Source organism: Sphaeramia orbicularis, chromosome 1 (genome assembly GCF_902148855.1).
Source record: "Sphaeramia orbicularis chromosome 1, fSphaOr1.1, whole genome shotgun sequence".
NCBI lineage: Eukaryota > Metazoa > Chordata > Actinopteri > Kurtiformes > Apogonidae > Sphaeramia > Sphaeramia orbicularis.
In genome coordinates, this window is record NC_043957.1 from 58,031,272 (window position 1) to 58,051,901 (window position 20,630).

At 38.6% G+C, this 20,630-nt stretch overlaps 1 protein-coding gene across 2 annotated transcripts in view; it reads right to left on the reverse strand.

The window, feature by feature from the left end:
* Positions 1–396: 396 nt before the first annotated feature.
* Positions 397–20,630, reverse strand: part of LOC115425450 (SEC14-like protein 1) — a 36,960-nt gene continuing 16,726 nt past the window's right edge. Inside the window, exons 4-17 of one of the 2 annotated variants that reach the window (XM_030143049.1) lie at positions 12,988–13,137; positions 12,756–12,887; positions 11,211–11,339; positions 10,369–10,642; positions 10,063–10,172; positions 9,795–9,984; positions 7,649–7,737; positions 7,309–7,379; positions 5,709–5,880; positions 4,342–4,476; positions 4,027–4,161; positions 2,606–2,857; positions 1,113–1,291; positions 397–682 (exon numbers count right to left, since the gene is read on the reverse strand). In XM_030143049.1, coding sequence (XP_029998909.1) covers positions 652–682; positions 1,113–1,291; positions 2,606–2,857; positions 4,027–4,161; positions 4,342–4,476; positions 5,709–5,880; positions 7,309–7,379; positions 7,649–7,737; positions 9,795–9,984; positions 10,063–10,172; positions 10,369–10,642; positions 11,211–11,339; positions 12,756–12,887; positions 12,988–13,137 — 2,049 coding nt within the window. In that variant the 3' untranslated portion in view covers positions 397–651. Of the gene's footprint in view, positions 683–1,112; positions 1,292–2,570; positions 2,858–4,026; positions 4,162–4,341; positions 4,477–5,708; positions 5,881–7,308; positions 7,380–7,648; positions 7,738–9,794; positions 9,985–10,062; positions 10,173–10,368; positions 10,643–11,210; positions 11,340–12,755; positions 12,888–12,987; positions 13,138–20,630 lie in introns of those variants that run through there. The other variant, XM_030143044.1, reaches the window with a different exon arrangement.

Consider the following 20,630-nt stretch of genomic DNA (forward strand, 5'->3'; position numbering starts at 1 on the left):
AATTTTTTCTCTTTGTAAAAGTAAGTATTTTCATGTATTTACACTAAAACAAAGTATAATTTCGCCAATAAAAATGTGAACAACCTGAAATGTCTAAAAAGAATAAGTGTAGTTTTAAGAATATTGCACCTGTTAAATGATCAACTGAAGCACGATATTGTTAAAATTACACTTATTTTTCTCAGTTTGTTCATGTTATTCACAATGTTAGAAAGGATAGTTTGTAGATGTAAACCTTTTCATAATGTAAATTTACTTTTTTTGCTCTAAAACACAGAGAAAAGTTTGGAGTTGACATTATTTATATATTGTTATGTTATTATTTTACTGGTTCGGCCCACTTCACATCAAATTGAGCTGAATGTGGAACTGAACTGAAATGAGTTTGACACCCCTGAAGTAGGTAGTTAGGCCGCAGCCTCAGTGCAAACATCGGGTTATACACTGTGATAAAAAAAACACCAAGGTATGACCACAGCATCCTTTTAGGCAGAGCTAACAAAAGCCAAAAAGCAAGAACAGATGCAAACAAGCATCTTTTTGCTGAATCAGAAATGTGACTGCCATGGAAGTGGGTGTTCAAATTAGCAGCCGAAAGCAACGATGGCAATGAGCTAGTGCTAAAGGAAAAGGGGGCAAACACTGAGCCACTTACAAACTCTGCACATCACAGCAAGCCGTTCTTCACAGGAAGAAGACAGAGCAGGAGGAGGGGGAAGGGGAGGGGGGAGGAGAAGTGGGTTATGGGCGAATTGGACAGGCACAAAGCTGAATTAAAAGTCTCAGAGGGCCAGAACATCCACATTTCAAAAGTGGTTCCGGGGAATTCATGATGGCTCTTACTCTGCAGTTTTAGCAACATACCGATTTACTCATTCAAATCTAAATAAGTCATACGTGGTACTACGTGGTAGGTTGGAGAGAGGGAAAACTGAAAGAAGGACCGGAGTGAAAATGAGCAGTCGTAAAGGGAGAATGATTCAAATCAAAATATTTCTACTCATTATAGTACAACACTTGAACTAAAATGGCAAAATATGGACACATACAAAGAGATCACAAATGAAGCAGGACCACAGAAGTCTGTCACTGACACACACACTGTTACCAACCTGAAGTCCTCCGAACCCAGCACCTCTGTGTAATACATGACTTTACACTTGTGTGAGGACACCTGCAGGGTGGCCAGCACATCGTCCACTCGCGGCAGGTTGGTTGCAGAGCAAGCAGGCATGTTGTGGAATTTCCACTGGAGGATGTAGAAGCCTGGCCACCGGGTAAGATGAGAGCCCTGAGGAGAGGATTTTGATTTATTTATTTATTTAGACAGGGACAATACACAGTATACATTAACCTTAAAAATAGGACCAATGGCCCTGTATCTTACCGGCCAAATTAAAAGCTTTGGGAAATGTATCCAGATGTCATTATTATCACCCAGTCTGTGTATTTATTCTATTACAGAAATAGTCCATGTTTTGGTCATATTCCAATCAGATCCGTAAAAAATTCACATTCCAACTTGATATCATTGATACTGATTTATTATATCAATCCACTTCCTATCTCTTATGATGGGAAAATTTTTCAAAGTCGCACCAATCCAGAATCAGATCCGGATGGAAATAATTTCAATACCTTATGTTGACATCATCATACAGAAGCTGTATACCAAGTTTGAAGTCAATCAGAACTGTAGTTTTGGAGAAAAGACGATTGAAATGTTTTCCCCATAAGAGCCCATGTTAAATTTTGCAATAAGTTCCCGGATCCAGAAAGAAGATCCTGATCAGCATGTGGACATTATGTTTTGGTCATCTCCCATCAGGGCTGGACTGGAGACATTTACACATTTTTAAAATAAAAATAAAATTTTATTTTATTTATTTTTTTTTTAATACAACTTGGTTAAATTATTTCAGTGTGTATATTAGTACTTTTTGAACATTTGAGCACATTTCAACAATACCACGATAATAATGATAACTGTGATAATTGTGGTCACAATAACCATGATATGAAATTTTCATATTGTTACATCCCTACATGACACTTCCATTTAGAGCTGGTCTAAACCAGAATATTAAACCATTCACAGACACGAACAGAATCCTCCACAAGCCAATACTTGGTGACAGTGAAAGGACAAACTTCCTTTGAACAGGCAGAACCTGAAGCAGACTCTTACTTCTTTCATTTGCTGTTGTACTTTTATTAAATGCAGTTCACTACATATAACTTTCTGTAATTTGTTTGAAAACTCTGAACTGTCCAAAAATGCCGTGAATGAGTCAAAGAATGGTACAGGTTGATCTGGAATGAGACCTCCTCTTTTGGGTGAAACCACAGGCCTGATGTTTGGTGCAGACTTTTGGACTTTTCAGTTTCATCTAAACCAAATTTGCAGATGTGAAACCTGCTCTGGACCAAGATGGGGATCACACAAGGTTGGCATGAAAGTGTCCTAAATCAAACATAAGAAAATCTAAGTTTTTATGATTTTGAGTTTCAGTTTTTCCCCTAAACTTCAATATTTCCAGTTTAAAAATCGAAAATTAGCTCCCTGAAATAGAAACCATCACCAAATCTCATGTTCAGTGCTCACCTGAACACTCTCTCCCTCCTTGCAGGTGAGGGGAGACTCCACCATGCTGTAATCTTGACCCAGTGTCCACGACTTGTCGATGAGCTGAACATTGTTGCCTCCTGGTGAAGTGATGCCGTGGGCTCCCAGGGGGTCTTTACGTGGTGCTTGGGGGGCTCGCTTGGAGTGATAGATGTTGAAAACCACGTCACCTTTGCACACGTCAAAGTCCCAGGTGATAACAGAGGAGGCATCGATGATCTCGATCAGAAGCTGAGGAGAAGAGATGAAGACGTGAAAGTAAGCAAAAAGAAAAAAAAACAGTAAAAGGTAGAAACATTTAACATTTATTTTCCTTCTTTTCTTTTCTTATCTTTTCTTTGATACATGACCATAAAGAGAGCTTATTGGCTTTTAGCTTCCCACTCCTGAAAACTGGCATTCCTAATAAATGCTGTACAGCACTTGCATGTAGCTCAGGAAAACATAAGAAGCCACTTCCTGTTAACAGAACTGAACCTCACTGAACATGTGGAGGATGGGTGGTCAGGGTTCCTAAAGTAAAGCTGAGCAGTTTGTACTTTTGCCCCAGGAGTGACCAAAGGCCAAAGGTCAACAATAACCAAACACCAAATCACCAAACACCAATTTACTAAAATTTAGGTGAACAGATGTAAAACTCTGTTGTCCTTATTTTAATTAAAACAGTAGATGGTGGCAGATGAATTAATATTAGAAACAATACAAAGGCAGATTATTTCTCTTTACGTATGTAAATGTTGGTGCAGGTGGTTTTACTTTTCACTGTAGTTGTCATTTATACATTTTCAACGATCTGTTGTGAATGCAGCAGCAGGAAAGTGAAGATAATTTCCTATATATGATAATTTCATACAATCAAGTGAATGTTGGGTGTTGGTGGAGAGCATACCAAGACACCTGATAGCTGTAACTCCAAATCAGTGGGAGTCCACCACAAAGCTCTGGAAACACTTAATACTGTTATGATTTTAAGCACTTGTCTTTTTTTTTTTGCTTTTCTTTAAATGTTCTACATGACAATGTGGTCAGTAGTTTCTGAAGTAAATGTAAATATTTAATTTACCCAAACAAAAAGGTCCCTTAATTTTTTCCACAACTATACTTCAACCCCAGTTAGATAAGAAAGGAACTTCTCCTATCTTTGGCAGACAATGGGCTCGAAAATATTAAATCAAAAACATTGTGTTTAAAATCAAACACCAGACCACATCTACGTTCATCAAGTACCAAAAGTTGTTTATAATGTACAACCACTAGATGGCAGAGGTTTCACTAAAACTGACAGGAGCTGTACTGCACCACACTCTCTGCTGCCCTGCCCTACTTAACTCATTTCATTCATCAACACAGGTTTTCATCTTTCCTCCTAATTTTGCTACCTCTAGGGTTTTCTGTCTCACCTCATGTGGAGCTCCTTTGAAGATGCTGGCGCTCTGGTAGATCGTTTCGGTCCACAGACGGACGTCTTCATTCTCGAGTTCCTCAGCCGTGCGGTACATGGACTTGGGAACCAGGCCGCCTTCTGGTACCTCACACTGCAGAAAACAGACCAAAAAAAGCATGCACATCATACACACAGATATTCAGATATGGAGCTCTGGGTCAGTAAAGGACATCTCAAAGTTGGTGGTTATATATCCAGAATGTGCACTTTCAGACATTAATCATATGCTCAAATGGTAATGTACAGATTCAAACCGTCCTCAGGCACTCACCATACACTCTCCTCCGAGGAAGTCCGGGATGATTTCCTTGTCTATGTAATCTACCAGCCCTCCAGGGCCTTGGTAGTCATTGCCTGCATAAATCAGGAACTTCTTGCGGGTGTTTTCATCAATAAATGGACTTACCTAGGTGGAGGTAGATAAAGGTTAGAGACTGGTACTGCTGTCATAATCAAACCATTCATTTGAATGAGTGTTGCTTTAGTTAATACTTTAATTAGTTCATTTTATTTTTGTGTAGATTGCTATTTTCTGAAACAAAAATGACACCACCAGCACACACAAATGAATATGCTGATATTTTCACACCCTAATACAGTGTTTTTTAACCTTGGGGTCGAGACCCCACGTGGGATCGCCTAGAATTGAAATTTCTAGCAATTGATAAAAAAAAAAATATTTAAAAAATGTACAAATAAAAAATCTATGGTGAGTTGACAGAGAAAATCCTAATCCATAACAGACATGCCAAACTGTGGTTGTGAAACTGAAGCACTGTGGTTCCGTTTATCTGTCAAATGTTCATTGTGGTCGGTTTCAGATGCTGCAGCTCTTTCATAATTCATAGTCTGAGTTATTGTTTGTTGAGTATTAATTGTCAGCCTTGTAAATCCAAGCTGGACTGACCAACAAAAATCCAATTTTCCCTTTGTGCAGTAATCTACACCTGGCTTTTCTGCCTCTGTCCTTAATAATATACATTATATAGACTAAACGTTCTCTAAAATTAACCGTTATTTTCAACATAATATAGCAAACTATTACATAATCAAAAACCAATTAATTTTAGCAAAAAAACAGTCTCCATTTTGAAATATCTGGGGCTGCCAAAAATTTGTGATGTTAAAATGGGGTTATGAGCCAAAAAAGGTTGGAAACCACTGCCCTAAAGTCTAAAACAAGGTTTTGCTTTTTCATTCTCTACACTAGTTTTACTGCCATACTATATGAAACAATGTCCTCCAATCATCATCTTCATACGCTGCTTGTCCCCGTACCTGCCACTGACTAGTTTATGGACATCTGTGTGTCTGCGGTCGGTATGCTGTTATTTCAGCTCATTTTTAACTTCTTCCATCTTTCCAGTTTGATTTGGATCAAGACCACCTCTTTTTGTGATGCTGTTAGCTACCATTTGTTTTAGTAGATGCAAGAAATGACAGGTTTGAAATTCAAAAGGCACTGAGATGAATGTTGTTCATTTTTCTCTGACGGCCAGGTGTTCATGTCCTGGATGGTTTTATGGGAAATCTGTTGCTGTTGCTTGAATGTGCATTTACTAAACTCAAGCAGTATTAGGGGCTCTCTACAGGAGCATTCGTTATTAATATGGTCATGCTCTTTGTTTTGCTTCTCACCAGTGTCCAGAGAACAGGGAACACTCTGGGAGCTCTTAAGATAAGCAGCCGTCCCAGAGTCTCTGGGTAGTTCGCCTCCACGACCTCGATGATCCTCAGCAGTGCCTTAACTCCTGGTCGCCATAGGTGACGCATGTTCAGACCTTCCAGATCTACCAGACATGTCCAACAGCTACAGAGGAGACAGTCAGAGGATTAGCACTGATAAAAGCCACAAACACACACTCACACAAACACGGCTACAGCCTCTTTCTGACCACTTAGCACCTGTCATGCTGAAAGGATGCTTATGTGGTGAAGGCAATGCTTGCTAATTATGGACTCCCTTCTGACCCCCCCCCCTCCCCTTCATCTTCTCTCTTCCTCTATCTATTCTGGGGGAAAGTGCTGACGTGACTGCCATTCATAGTTCACATGCCTTCCTGCATGGCTTGCATCCCAGCCACCTCCTCTGGTTGGAGAGAGCTGACACTTTACAGATACCATCTCTGTGAGCTTGCGTTCTCTCTCTCCTCTGAATCAGTTGCACACAGAAAGATCCACTTGCATTCCTCCTATTTTGGCAGAGATACTCCACTGGACTTAATAATGGTGGGTGTATGGACACCTGTGTCCAGACTACCACTGCTGAACTGAACCCTAATGAGTCGCAGAACAGGAAGTGGTAAAAATACGCAGTTAAACATAAATCACGAAAGGAAAAGGAAAACAACCGACGTGCACTCTGTAAACTCCAGCTACTCACTGTTTGTTTTTCTTCAATTTTTCCGCTGTTTCCTGTCTCACTGAGATAATTTTTGTTATGATGTGGCACTATATAAACAAAATGTGATTGATTGATCTTCTACTGTAATGTTTAAACCACACTTACTTTACTGATATGTTTCTAACTTCACAAGCCTTTATAGGTTTCTACCACACCCTTGCACACACCTTTTTTTGTTAAATCTTGTTCCTATGTTTCTGTATTTTTGTGTGAGGAAATAAAAACAAAGTTTTAGTGTTGTCAAACAAATAAAATTTTTAATCAGATTAATCACAGGGTTGCTGTAGATTAATTTTGATTAATCACGATTAAATATTCATTTTTAATCTATATTAATTGTGTTTCATTTTGCATGAGCAAACAGACTCAAGAAAGAAGGGAATATATATGAACTTAATGTGTTTATTAAACACCAACCGTTTCAACAAAACAACTTGAAACAACTGTTAGGTCTTGTTTTGTTTTTTTTGTTTTTTGTCCTCATATTTCCATCCAGAGGGCCAACGTGCTGTTTACCGTCTTCCATCTTTATGGGTTGGTTCTGCTGCCTGTCACTACCAGATCAACTGTCCATTTGCGCATGTGCAACGGTAACTCTACTTGGACAAACTGCCCGAAATGCGCAGCCAGACACATTCAGAGGGTTGTGTTAAAATTTTCAATCAGATTAATCATAATGATGGATTAATCTGTAATTGGTAATGCATTAATTTTGACAGCCCTAATAAAAATACATTTTTGTCACACCAAATTATCTGAGCTGCTGCCGGTTGATTTTCTGAGCTTTAACCAATGGATAAAATGCATTAGCTGATCTGTCCTCAAGGTTTTTACCTGATGGGTCGGCCAAACACCTTGGTGTTCTCTTCACAGCGTCTCAGACCTTCCTCATTGATAGACAGCACCTTAAATGACAAAACATGAACTCGGTGGTGTGCCGTGATTTCACCTTTCAAGCTTTTAGTGAACTAATGAAATGGTAAGATGATAAGATGGTTATTTTTAAGTACTGTACTGTAGACATCCTGGTATTAACACATTTGTCTGGTAATGCCTGTGTACATTCATTACCTAATCTGTAATCCAGTCGTTAAGTACCTGACCTATAAATGTAAAGAACTAGACTGATGGGGACACAGTTGCATACATGAATGTGGATTGAACTAAAACTTACATGTCTGAGGAGAGACTCTTCCCCAAGGGCACGGACCAGTCCTTTGGTGTCCATCTGGCCCAGCCTCAGGATGTACAAAGGGCGTCCATCTAAAGGAAAAATAAAGCAAATATTTACAGGATCAATTGCAGTATTTACTGTACACTGTGTAATGGTACATAGAAAATAGAAAGAGCTGCACTGGTTATGCACTGTTGTGTAAGACAATAACTGAGTGGGTACAATGAAGAATGCTTTTATGTCTTCCCCATTCATTCCACACAAATACTTGCGCAAAGATATGAGTAAACTATTTGCACACTGATGTGGTGACATAAAAGCCAATGAAATATGATATGACAGCTAAGGAAAACAAACAAAATGTGTGTATACATGTATTTGAGTCATTATGTTAACAAGTTTTAATAAATGTGGGGACATTTCAGCTGATCATCCGAACCTGATGGTTAAGACTTGGTTTTAGGGTTATAGTTAGGATTGGGCTCAGGGTACAGTGGTGCTAATTAATGCACTGTCATTAAGAGTTGTGTGATATCTCACATATATTGCACTTTGCGCTACGTGGGATGTCGGGAATGACTACATCACCAGTATTGAGTACAAACTGTCACTTTTTTTTTAAATGGATGGCATGAGAGTGTTGCTTTTCTTGCTATCTCCCACGACTCTGTGAGTACAGACAGTACAGAGCATATCAGAGAGGAAATGATTTGCTTATTTTCTTTTATTTTATGAGATTTTTCAACATTCATGAGCCATGTTTTCATTTAACTTTCATGTATATTTTCCTGCCATTTTGCTTACATTTCAACAATAAGCTTAATTCGTATTACAGTCTATTTGCTGTAATGTTACAGAAATCAGTTTATTTCTCCTCCACCTTTTCTGAGTCTTGTATGTTGTTTATGATAAGGATGACATACATGACAACTGCTAAAAACTGAGTGTTTTGTGACATCTTGTTAAGTTTTGACAGAAAATCTTTACCCACTTAAGACATATCAAAGAGATGTTCTCCGAAAAATAGAGACAAACAGGCATGCCAGTGCCACGAGTTAGATGTGTAATCAAAGAGTGCTGACATAATGGTCTCCTGTTTAATTTACTCCCACAGTTGATTCCTTTGGGTCCTTTAGGTAAGACTGATATACATTGATGAGGTGTGTGTAACATAACCTTGTCAGAAACTAGAGAGCTGACGTTTGCTTCAAGTTAAGAGCACACAGAGAGTCTATGCCAAGTAGAGCCCGACCGATATGGGATTTTTAGGGCTGATGCTGATACCGATACAAGGGGCTCAAAAAAAGCCGATATCCAATATATCAGCTGATATCCAATATTGGCCAATAACCGATATATATTGGCCGATATATGAAATAAGAACATTGATCTACACAGGATATAATAATCTTATATTAGATAATTGTGGACAGGTGGATTAACAGTTGCATAAATCTTTGTTTATCTCACACAGATAATTTACACGACTTTCAAACGCTGTATAATAGTCTGATATTAGAGTAGTCTGTGACCTGTGGGGAACCACGGGTTGTAGATGTGGTAGTTTTTATGCTGGGGAGAGCAGACTTTTGAAAAAGATGTGAGTCTATATTTTATAAGTAGTGACATAAAAATTGTTTGGTAAATCATTCTTTAAAATGTAAGCAACACCTACCGTTAATGAGTCCAACTACAAAGCAAACTATGCAATCACAAAAATAATTAGTGTGTGTGTGTGTGTGAAGGTGTGTGTGTGTGTGTGTGATTTTCGGACAGGGGGTGGCGGAGCGGGGGGGATTAGCGGTCCATCCTAGTCAGAACGGGGGGGTGTATCGGTCCGTGATTCTGTTATTGTGTGTGCGTGTGTGGGGGGGTGATAGCATGATTGTCCAAGCAGAAGTGAAAGTGAAACTGACAGGCTTTACTGTTCCTCTAACTCTCCAGGCAGCACACACAAACAGGAGCAGCGAACGACAGAATCTCCACAGCAAAAATTAATAAATCGGTTACATATTGGCCGATGTTGATTAATCGGTGATAAGCTATAATCGGCCCGATTAATCAGCCGGCAGATCAGTCGGTTGGGCTCTAATGCCAAGTGGACTCATGCAGCATAGAAACATGAGTATGTGCCATGTTGATTTACCTCTGTCATGGTGGTGCCAGCCTCCGGTGTAGTAGTCCTGAAGAACCTGTGGTGAGGTCCAGGTCTCCAGCAGGTAGTCCACCTGGTGCTGCTTCCTCCAAGTCAGCGACTGGCACAGAATTTCCCGCGCTTTGTCCATGTTGAAGTCCCGAGCACGTAAGAAGCGCAGGATGTGCTCATCTTTAGGAATCTAGAGAGTGATAGGAAATTTTTAAGTGCAGTTACTTTATTTAATTCCAAGAAATGATAAATAAAAACTGTAGATCACCTTTCCCTTGTGCGTCTCCTGCAGCCATTTACGAAGTCTGATCAGACAGCTCTCCTGCAGGGGGGTGAGGTCGCCAAGATAACGTTTTATATAGTCAGCATCCAGCTTGTCTGCATCATAGAAAAACATCAGCAATTAACAGAATTCAGGAACTAAAACGTGACGTAGAACACGTACATATATACTACAAATTTAAACACATTTACAACAAGCTGTCATTCAACTGACTGAATACTCATTTTTGCTTTGCCAGAAAGCGTACTGTCATAGTTATATAACCATGTAAGAACTGTGGTTGGATCAAACCTTCAGGTGTTCCAGCCAGGATCTCAGTAAGACTGTCTGACTGAAGTGCAACGCTGTCCTGCTTGGCATCCTGCGAGGCGCTGTCCTTGGCATCGGCAGGAAGTGGGATAGAAACCGTAGGTGACACCGGAAGCTTGGGAAGAACAGGTGGGCTTGTAGAGAGACTGGTTGGTCTGGGGAGAGCCAAGGGAAGGGAGGAGGGAGTCCAGCGTGGCACGTGGATGATCCCTTCGTCTTCAAGCTCCTTCAGGTAAAACTCAATGATTTCCTTTCCCTGTGAGAGACATAAAGGAAGAAATTTGGTGTTTGAGCAGACGCATTAGGAAAACTAAGTTGTAATAAACTCATTTCAAATACAGAGAGCCCTAAAAAGAGAGATTAAGGAGAGGATTAGAGTGGAATTATGAATTATTAATTAGAACCTGGAGAGCTGACACTATGATAATTATAACCACTTATATACATTTCTTTGGAAAGCTCTCAGTACATGAAATAAAAAAATAAAAGAAATGCACTTAGCATTGCCCACATTCACCCTAAATAAAGACAGATGAGTCACTGCGTCCATACTAAAAGACCCCTGTCCACATGCATTGATTACACAAGCTTATTTATCCCATAAAAGTGTGAGACAGACTGACTCATTCGTCAAAAAAACAGCAAGCTTCACCACTCTTTTCACACAATACACTGATGCATTATTAATACAACACCTGTTATTCTGTAGCTATGCAGCTATTAAGAAATGATGATTTCTGAGCAACCAAAAAGAACATATGCAAAATGAATGCAATAAAATATTGTGTTGTGTTCAGTGAATGCAATGCTTCGGTGCAGCCAACCTTTTTGATACTGCTGGCGTACTGCTTCATCGCAATCTTTTCTACTGTGCTCTCAAAACCGAAGAACGACTTGATATCCAGGCTGGCGGTCTGCTCAAAGCAAGTCCACTCCTCATTCTCAGGGTGAACCTGTGAATACATTGGAAAATACTGTATATACTGTATACACACACAGAAATCAGATGACCTAGTTACTATGGTAACCAAACTCAGTTTCACTTGATAATGACACACACAGACTGTGTACAACGTTAGCAGTGTGTCAGTCTGTCCATGTCACATGTTTCACGTGAACACTTACAGCTATAACTGACTCAATATACAGCAGGTCACTTTATACAGTATATTATTATATTTTGAAAAAAGTCATGAGTTAAAAGCCTTCTAAAATCAATGTACTGGTTGCGTCACTACCCTTGACTACCCAAGTATTTCAGTTTTAAACGGGTCCATTAGCTCAGTCTGAGCTGTCCATTCAAGTTACTGTTAGCACAGTTTGCTAAATGACACAATAACAATTTCTGTGGTGCCTGAGAACTAAATTTAGCACAGTTGGAGGTTAACACAACATGCTTGACCTCATTAACTCAGAGAACATCCATTCATGAACAGGCAGATCTGAAGTCAGAGTTAAGACTACGGTGCACAGAAGCTGGATGTCAAAAACCAGGGCAGGCATGCTGGTTTGGGATAAGTATTTGAGGGCATTGAGCCATACTCAGAGGGGACTGAATAATTCACAGAGAGATGAGCTGAGATAGCAAGCATCACACTCAGTGCTGGTCTACACATGGTTTCTCTGCAGGAAAGCAGGAGAGAGATTAGAGGCGCACACATTAACATGGGTGTGCTGGCAGCAGCTTAACACTCAGCTGCTAAATGATGTGTTTGATCATTTGCCCGTGTAGATTTGCGTTTCTCTTGAAATCCCTGGGTTTAATATGACACAAAAAGAGTCAGAGTTTGAGTTCTTCTCTCAAGCTGCTGGTACAAAAAAAATGTACCTATTCATGTGTTGCAACTAATGCCTCAGTCACAAATGTCATTACGAACAGCTACGAACACCGTGCGAACAATTTAAGGACAACTTTGTACAACCTTCTCAAGGCAGCCTTATAAGAATGGAGAGTTCGTAAACTGTTCCTACGTTTGTAGACAGGTGTGTGATCTTGATTTTCTACGAACACACTATGAAATCCCCTTTTGTAGGGCGCCCTAACAAATGCCTTAGGAACAACCTAAGAACAACGCATATGTTTGTGGACATTTTAACGTTCAGTTCTCTCTATTATTTTTGTGTATCTTTGTTTAATCCTTATACCTTCTACTTCAAATTTCTTTATTTGGTGTCTTATTATGACGCCTAATTTTTATTATGTTTAAAAGTGCAGGTCAGTGATTTCCCCGCATATTTATACAGCAGTGTGATTTGTGATCTAATATGACCGTTTTGACTAATTTTGACTGATTCTTACAAACCCATCATTTGTAAGAATCTTTGTGACCGAGGCCTTAGATAACAGCCTGAACTTGTACAATACTGACCGAATAGCAGCAGGTCTCATGGATGATGACCCGGTTAGAGAAGGTTTCATTGTGAGACTCGATGTGCAATGTCCTCTCCTTTCGGTTTAATGTGTTTTTCTGGATAAAGTAGACATAGTCCACGCCTGCAATCTGTGAACCAGACAAACAGCTCGTTACAAAACTATGTTGCCATAGCCACATCACATAACGACTGTTAAGCAATAAGGTGATGGTTTGACTTGTAGCATACCCTTTTGAGAAGGCGTGGGGCATCCACATCCAGGGCACAGCGGCGCTCTATCCTGTGGGTGCTACCATCTTCACTGGTCTCCTCATCCACTACGTCACTTGCCACAAACATGGGGATAAGGTGGCAAGTAGGAAACCGGCGCTCGTACGCCTGAATGAGGAAGAAAAAATAGAAATGTAACTTAACAGTGTTTCCTTTTAAACTGGAGAAATATTATTAGGTTTCAGCTTATATTTTGGTGAATTAAGTTTAAGTCATTTATCCACCGTTGTCTCTTGTATGAAAATCAGAGGGAAGATGACAAAACTACCCTCATCACTGCATACACACTTGTATGTTCTGTCATGCACTGGTAACTTTGGTGGTGGTAAGGATGGGTATTGGTCAAAATGGTTTGATATTGGTACTATGACTGATGACTTAGCTTGAAAACCAGGTCCTAAACAACACTTTTACCAATTTTCCATCCTAACAAAAAGCAAATTCTGATACATTTATAGAGCAAGTATTAACATAACTGTTTTTGTTCTTTATTAAATAGCGGTACATGAGGTGACTTCATGTGAGGGTTTTTATTTTGTCTTCAGTCTCAGATAAAGCAAAATTAACTTTTACTGTCAGGAATGCAGCAGTTCATTATTTTTAACTGACAAAGCCATGTTTTGTTAATACGTCATTACACATTCAGTTTAAAGAGTGCCTCTGAGATCTAACTAGATGCTAATTTGACTTGACTGAAAGTTTCAGGTTTACAGATTTTTTTTCAAATTACCACACAGGTACTTTGGACATTGTACTGCCATCTTATATAAATCTCATTAGAAAAAAATTCACGTGTTCTTGCAAAGAAAGACTAAAGAATCTGAATAGGAGGGCAAAGAATGGCCCAAAGCTGAGAACAAGTACGAGGCCAAATAAAAGCTCCTTCAAATTTGAATCAAGTTTGCACTGCCCCAAACCCCTCTCTCCCCCTCTTACTCTCTTTTTTTGTTTCTCTTTTTTAGTCTCTCTGGTTTAGACCAGCTCTAAATGTAAAGTGTCAAGAGATAACATTTGTAATGATGTGGCACTTGATTGATTGATGGTAATCCACAACAGAGAATGGTACAACCCGACTACAGCACTTTAGAACAAAAACGAACAAACAAAAAAAAACACTAGCCCCTGTGCCCAAAGACAGCACTGCTTCTACAAACTGTTCCCATAACTGCAAATCCCTGCAAACATAGCTTTTGTACACACAGTTATGCAATTGGTCCTTGGCTGGTACAAAGCAATTACCACAGTATCACTTCTTCTTTTTTTAATATCAACATCATGTTTCTTCATCTCTGGAAATACTTTCATGGTTACATAACGGAATGTCTTAACATTAGACTAGACCATCATTCAAAAGCAAGCAGCCTAATGTTTATGATAAGTGTGGCAGAGTTAAAAGTTGGTGGAACAAATGAAGGTTTTAATTTATGTGCCAGTCAGAAAATGGATGCTGTGAAGATTAGAAAAGTGTGTGTAAACTGACCAGAAAGATACACACTGCTGCAGTGCATGTAGAAGTATGATCCCACTATGTCTACCATTTCAACGTAGGAAAGACTGAAAAAAGCAATACAATATCCTTAAAATAAGCACTAAGGTTTAGTTCAAGAGTTCTGAGCTCCTCAGAAAACCACAACGTCCACACTACTGTGACAAAACCACAGCTTACAATTGAACACCCACTCAGAGATACATGTTTTTATCCAAAGCTACATACAACTGCCATGTATGTCTCATATATTCTAACTGACCACGTAAATAATGACTGGTGTGGCCATTGCGCACAGGAGTTAATATGGACCGCTTATTATGTTTGTGGTTTTGTGTGTGACTAGGGGGTCAGTAGGGTTCAGCGGCTCCTGGTGTACCGCTGCTGGGGCCACTGATCCACTCAGCTGCTCACCGTCCCTGACTGAGTGAATGCTGAGCTCTGTTTTTCAGCTCTGATGCTCTGGAACTCTGGGCGCAGGCTTTGTACTGTGGTCAGCACAACACCGCTGACTGTAAACATCAGTTTCACAGGTCAAAAACAACCATACATCAATAACTAACCCAAGCAGAAAATGTTACATGACGTTAAAAAAAAAAACACCATTTTTACTCGAACAATACACTTAAACACAATGCACAGGGTTTGACTGTACATGTTCAGTTCATTAAGAGCCTCACACTGCTTTATAAAAAACACACACAGAACCAAACATGTACCTGAACATGGACTTTACAAGCTGAAAATAGATCAGCTCAGTTCATGCTAGGAAGGAGAGGTCAAGGCACCAGGTTATTATTAGGGCTGTGTATTGGCAAAAATCTGGCGATACGATGCAAATCACATATATACCTATCACGTATAACATATCACGATATATCACGAGATATCATAATACTGTTAAAAAGGCCATTTTTTATTATAGTTTTGTTTCTTTTTTAAAAGATTATTTCCTGGAAGAATTTAATTACAACAGAAATATGCACAAATACTAAACACATTTTTATTTGATCAGAACAGGATCTAATGTTATATCACAAAATGTTCCTGTGTTCAAACTGAAATTATGTTTTACAGACATTACAGTTTAAGATCTTGTTCGAATGTTCATATTCTATTAGTTCAGAACTAACATCAGAACATTATTTTTGTGCAATCCCAACAAAGGAACTACTGTTATTTAATAAGAGTGCTAAATAATAATAAATAAAATATAAACAAAAAAGAAAAAACAAAAAACAAAAATGAACCTCCACAATATCTGCATTTGAATAAATACCTAAAAACATCAATACAGTACTTTTTAATATCGATACAGTATTGTGAAATGAAATATCGCGATATATTGCAGAACCGATATTTTCTTACACCCCTAGTTATTATTCAAAAGGGAATGCACTGGTACTGCTGGGCTACACTGACTTTAGATCAGCTGGACATCTGACCACACGGACATCAGCCAGTTTACATCTCACCATCAAATAAAAGATTTGCCAGCATTTTAGCAGCTGTTGCTTTCATAAATCTCTATGTAAGAAAAACCCTGACACTAGTATTATTGCATCCACAAAACCCATCATTGTCACTTCCCCTGCAGTGAAAAGACAAAAATGGTGCAAATTCTTGAATGTGCTGTTATAGAATGTTAATTCATCCATGGATTAGAATTTAGCCAATAATGAATAAAATGTTATCTGTATGAAAAAATGTTGCTTAGTACCAGTAAGCTATACACTTGACTCTTAAGCACTATTAATGACAACCGTACTTATTACATACAGAGAATTTAGTTTGGTCCAATATGCAAACTGATTCTCTCCTCAAGTGAAGTAAACAGCTAAATCAGCAGCTTCAGAAAAAGCACTCAGGCACACCTGGTAACACCCTGCCTTGTGGCAGGCAGTGACGACACACCAAACAGACAATATAAACCAGTAGTTCCCAACCTTTTTTGGCTTGTGACCCCATTTTAACATCACAACTTTCTGGCAACCCCAGTAATTCAAAACTGAGACTTTTTTTTACTGAAATTAATTTGTTTTTGATCATGTAATAGTTTGCTATACTATGTTGCAAATAAATGTTAATTTTAGATGACATTTAGTCTATATAATGCATATTATTGTGGATGGAGGCAGAAAAACCAGGTGTACATTACTGCACAAAGTGAGAATTCTATTTTCCTTGGTCAGGATATGTACAGTCAGTCCAGCTTTTATTTACAAGGCTGACAATTAATACTGAGCAAACAATAACTCAAACTATGAATTATGAAAGAGCCGCAGCATCTGAAACCGACCACAATGATAATTTGACAGATAAACAGAACCACAGTGCTTCAGTGTCAGACTCAGAGTTTGTCATGTCTTTTATGTATTGTGATTGTCTCTGTCAACTCACCATATATTTTTAATAGTACGTTTTTATTTTTATCAATTACTAGAAATTTCAGGCGACCCCATTTGAATTCCTGGCAACCCCACGTGGGGTCCTGACCCCAAGGCTGAAAAACACGATATAAACCAACATGATTTACACTTTTCCCTAAATTCTTCCTGAATGAGTTTATGGATTTATACGATTACATATTTAAAAATTAAATAAAACAAAGCCAGTTCAGTTTCCAAACAGGCTTAAACAATATGCGCGTGAAAGAAAGTTTACAAGAAGCCATCCTCTAGTGTTCATGGAGACGGGGACACACCTCAAATTGCCAAGCAGTGAGTAATAGTTCCTGGAATTTGTATGGAGAATTAATTACTGTATGTTTTCAAGGGACACATAAGGAAAAATATGAAAACAATACAAGGTTACTTAATACCTTCCTGAACACACAAATAAGTTTTCCCCCCCTTGTGCACAATAAGGGTAAGGATGTGTGTATGGAAAATGAGATTCCTACGCTCAGAAAAGGGAGATGCAGGAAATTCATGAGTTCCGAGAGGACATTTAATAGACTCCAAGGCTAAATACATGGTAAATGCATATGTGTATAAAATAGAACAAGAGAAGAAAACAAGGGTGTTGGCTGACTAGAAAACTAACAAGGTACAAGCATTTTCATAGGATATTCTGAGTTTGTTGGGGGAGCTTAGAGCCAAAAAGCCTGAGCTTTAAGGATTAACAGAATGTGTAAGAACAAACATTGCAAGTGAAACTAATTTTGAAGTTGTAAACAGAGCGCGTTGAGGAGCATGGCAAAGAAAACAGAAGTGGCGCAAGTCCACCAGTTTTTAGTACCATAACATGATTCTGCATGGAAATTAAGAAACCCACCCTCACCCGAAGGCCAAACTACTGTAACACAGCAACAGTTCTGATGCAGTGTTTCAGTTAAGCTATTTACAAGAGCTGAAGAGTGCTGCAGCACACATGAACCAACTTGATAGTTAATATTCTGGTCTATCAGGTTTTATACAGTATTAACATAGTATTCATATATGCAAAATGATTAAAGCACTTCTCACTGGTTAGACAGGCCCTTTCTGCTACAGACACTGAATGCCAAAGGATGAAAGGCATGCTACTCTGTTTCCCAGGTGTAACTGAAAGTTACATGATGTTCAGTCCAATGCAGGTAATGCTCTGGGACCAACAACTTGACTTTTGATTTCCTCAGTAGCAGCATTTCTTGAGCTTATAAAATGGATGTGTCATAAAAATCACAGCCATGTAGAAGTCTGCTATTTCTGTGGGCAAAGGGAAGCAGACTGAACAGATGTTGTTTTAAGACTAAGATACTGGATGAGAACAATTTACAGATGATACATATGAAACATATGCTATTCAAAACAATGAAATTCTGCAGCACTCATGGGATATGTAGGGATGTAACCATTACCGGTATAATGATAAACCACGGTAAAATTGCCAATGGTATGAGCGTTTAAATTCTAATTATCATGATAACCATCTTTGATTACTGCACTTTTCCGGAGAAAACACCGATGTAAAGATATGCTTTTATGGCAAATATTTGAGTATAGTTTTAATTTATTCCAATTTGAATTTTATATACCTAATATTTGGAACCAATATTCACTTTTAAAGTCTTTGAAAAGGTTCGTTAAGCATCTTTGTGTTATTTATGCAATAAATGATATACATTTTTCAAATTGGATTTTATATTTTTTGGTGTTTTTTGGCCTTTTATGTTTTTATAGTAAGTTAAAGTGAAAAAAATAATAGGCAGATGAGATAGATGAAGTTGTGCTGAAAAAAAGATACCAAACATGGGTATAGTAAACATTTGTTTATATAATATATAAAGGCAAAATCAGCAGTACTGAAAAACAGCCAAAAAAGGCTCAGACCACTAAGGGTTAATACTTGAATGTTTCTGCCAAGAGAAAGTGCATTGTACCAATTATTTTATTTGGTTTTTTTTGTTTTTTGTTTTTTTTTTTTTCAAAATTCAACTTGGTTAAATTATTTCAGTGTATGTATAAGTACTTTTTGAACATTTTGAGCACAATTTCAATAATACCGCGATAATAATGATAACCGTGATAATTCTGGTCACAATGACCATGATATGAAATTTTCATATCGTTACATCCCTAGGGATATATAAAGATCACTAAGAACCAATTACAAAAACACTGTTTTAAAGATACATCATTTAAGTCATTTCATGTTGAATTGAGAACAAAATATATTTTGACCCAGATATACCCTAAACCAGGTGTCACCAGCCCTGGTCCTCCAGAGCTACTATCCTGCATGTTTTAGATGTATCCCTCTTCCAACACATCTGATTCAAATGATAAGCCTATCATCAAGTTCTGAAGAAGCCTGATAATGATCCGTCAGGTGTGGTGGAAGAGGGAAACATCTCAAACATGCAGGATAGTAGCTCTGGAGGACCGGGGTTGGTGACCCCTGGCCTAAACAATCCCATTATAATGTATACGCTGATTTTACTGGTTCATCTCAAGATAAATAAAAATGACAGATGTACAGGTGCCAAATTATGCACTGCATTTTGCTCCAGCACACCTCCCAAATAATGTCACACCCTCTACTGGCATGCACAAAATATTTCTACTTATTCCATTGGTAGTACAAGTTCCATCCATCTTGCAAAGGTCAGCTTTTTAATATTTGCACATATAAAATAGACCTGTTAATATGCTTTTTCTTCAACACTAGGTATGCTTCTCCTTCTGAGCCGAACAACACTCTTCTTTACAGTATTCATCTCTATCAAAGAGTATCTTTACCTTTTCTTCAGCTGACAGTGTAATAAATGACACAGCAATTCTGAATGCACTGCATACATGTCCAAGGGATTCTCATAAAACACGAATAATACTGAAATATCACAAAAATTCAGACTACTCATATATGCTGTTTGACAGTCAAATTGAGGACACTGTCATATCGAGAACAAAAGTGTCAGGTGACAGACAACAGGTTCAATACAGTGCTGTCATACATTGGGCACTTGTTAACTTGCTCACCAAATTTTCCTTTTAACAGATACAAAACAAAATTGTATAATATATACAACACTAATGACGTCAGAAACAGATTACGCACACTCCCTTTGCATGGGTTCTGTTGGCAGGGGTGTGATGTCATTTGGCCAACATCTGATGGCCAAAATCATTATTCCCACCCTATCACCCCTGGGGCAAGTGTAGGGCCTGTCCTGCATGTGCGTCATTCTCAAATGCTTTTATTATTTTATTTGCTGAGGTCTGCCATGTTCATTCACACATTTAATTGGATTCACTGGGTCATATGTAGTTGCTGGGCCAGCTTCTAAAGAGGATGTTGAGATCGTGTCTGGAGGACAAAAATATTTGAGAGGCCAAGGGATTAACATTACCGACTCTCCCTCTGTGAACTTGCATGATGTAAGTGCAGCCAAATACAGACCATGCCAGATTCATTCACCAGAAAAGCTGTCACAGACATACAGTGGTCAGGATGCATAAAACTTTACTGTCATCTGGTAACATTAAGTGATCATATAAATGATATGAGGTTACAAAAGATGACAGAGGATGGTACAAAGAGAGAACATTCCCTCTGTTTTTCATTTTAGCAGAAAGCCATAAACTCTAAACTAGGTCATTGACAAAGCTGGGGGAAGAGCGAGAGGAAAGTT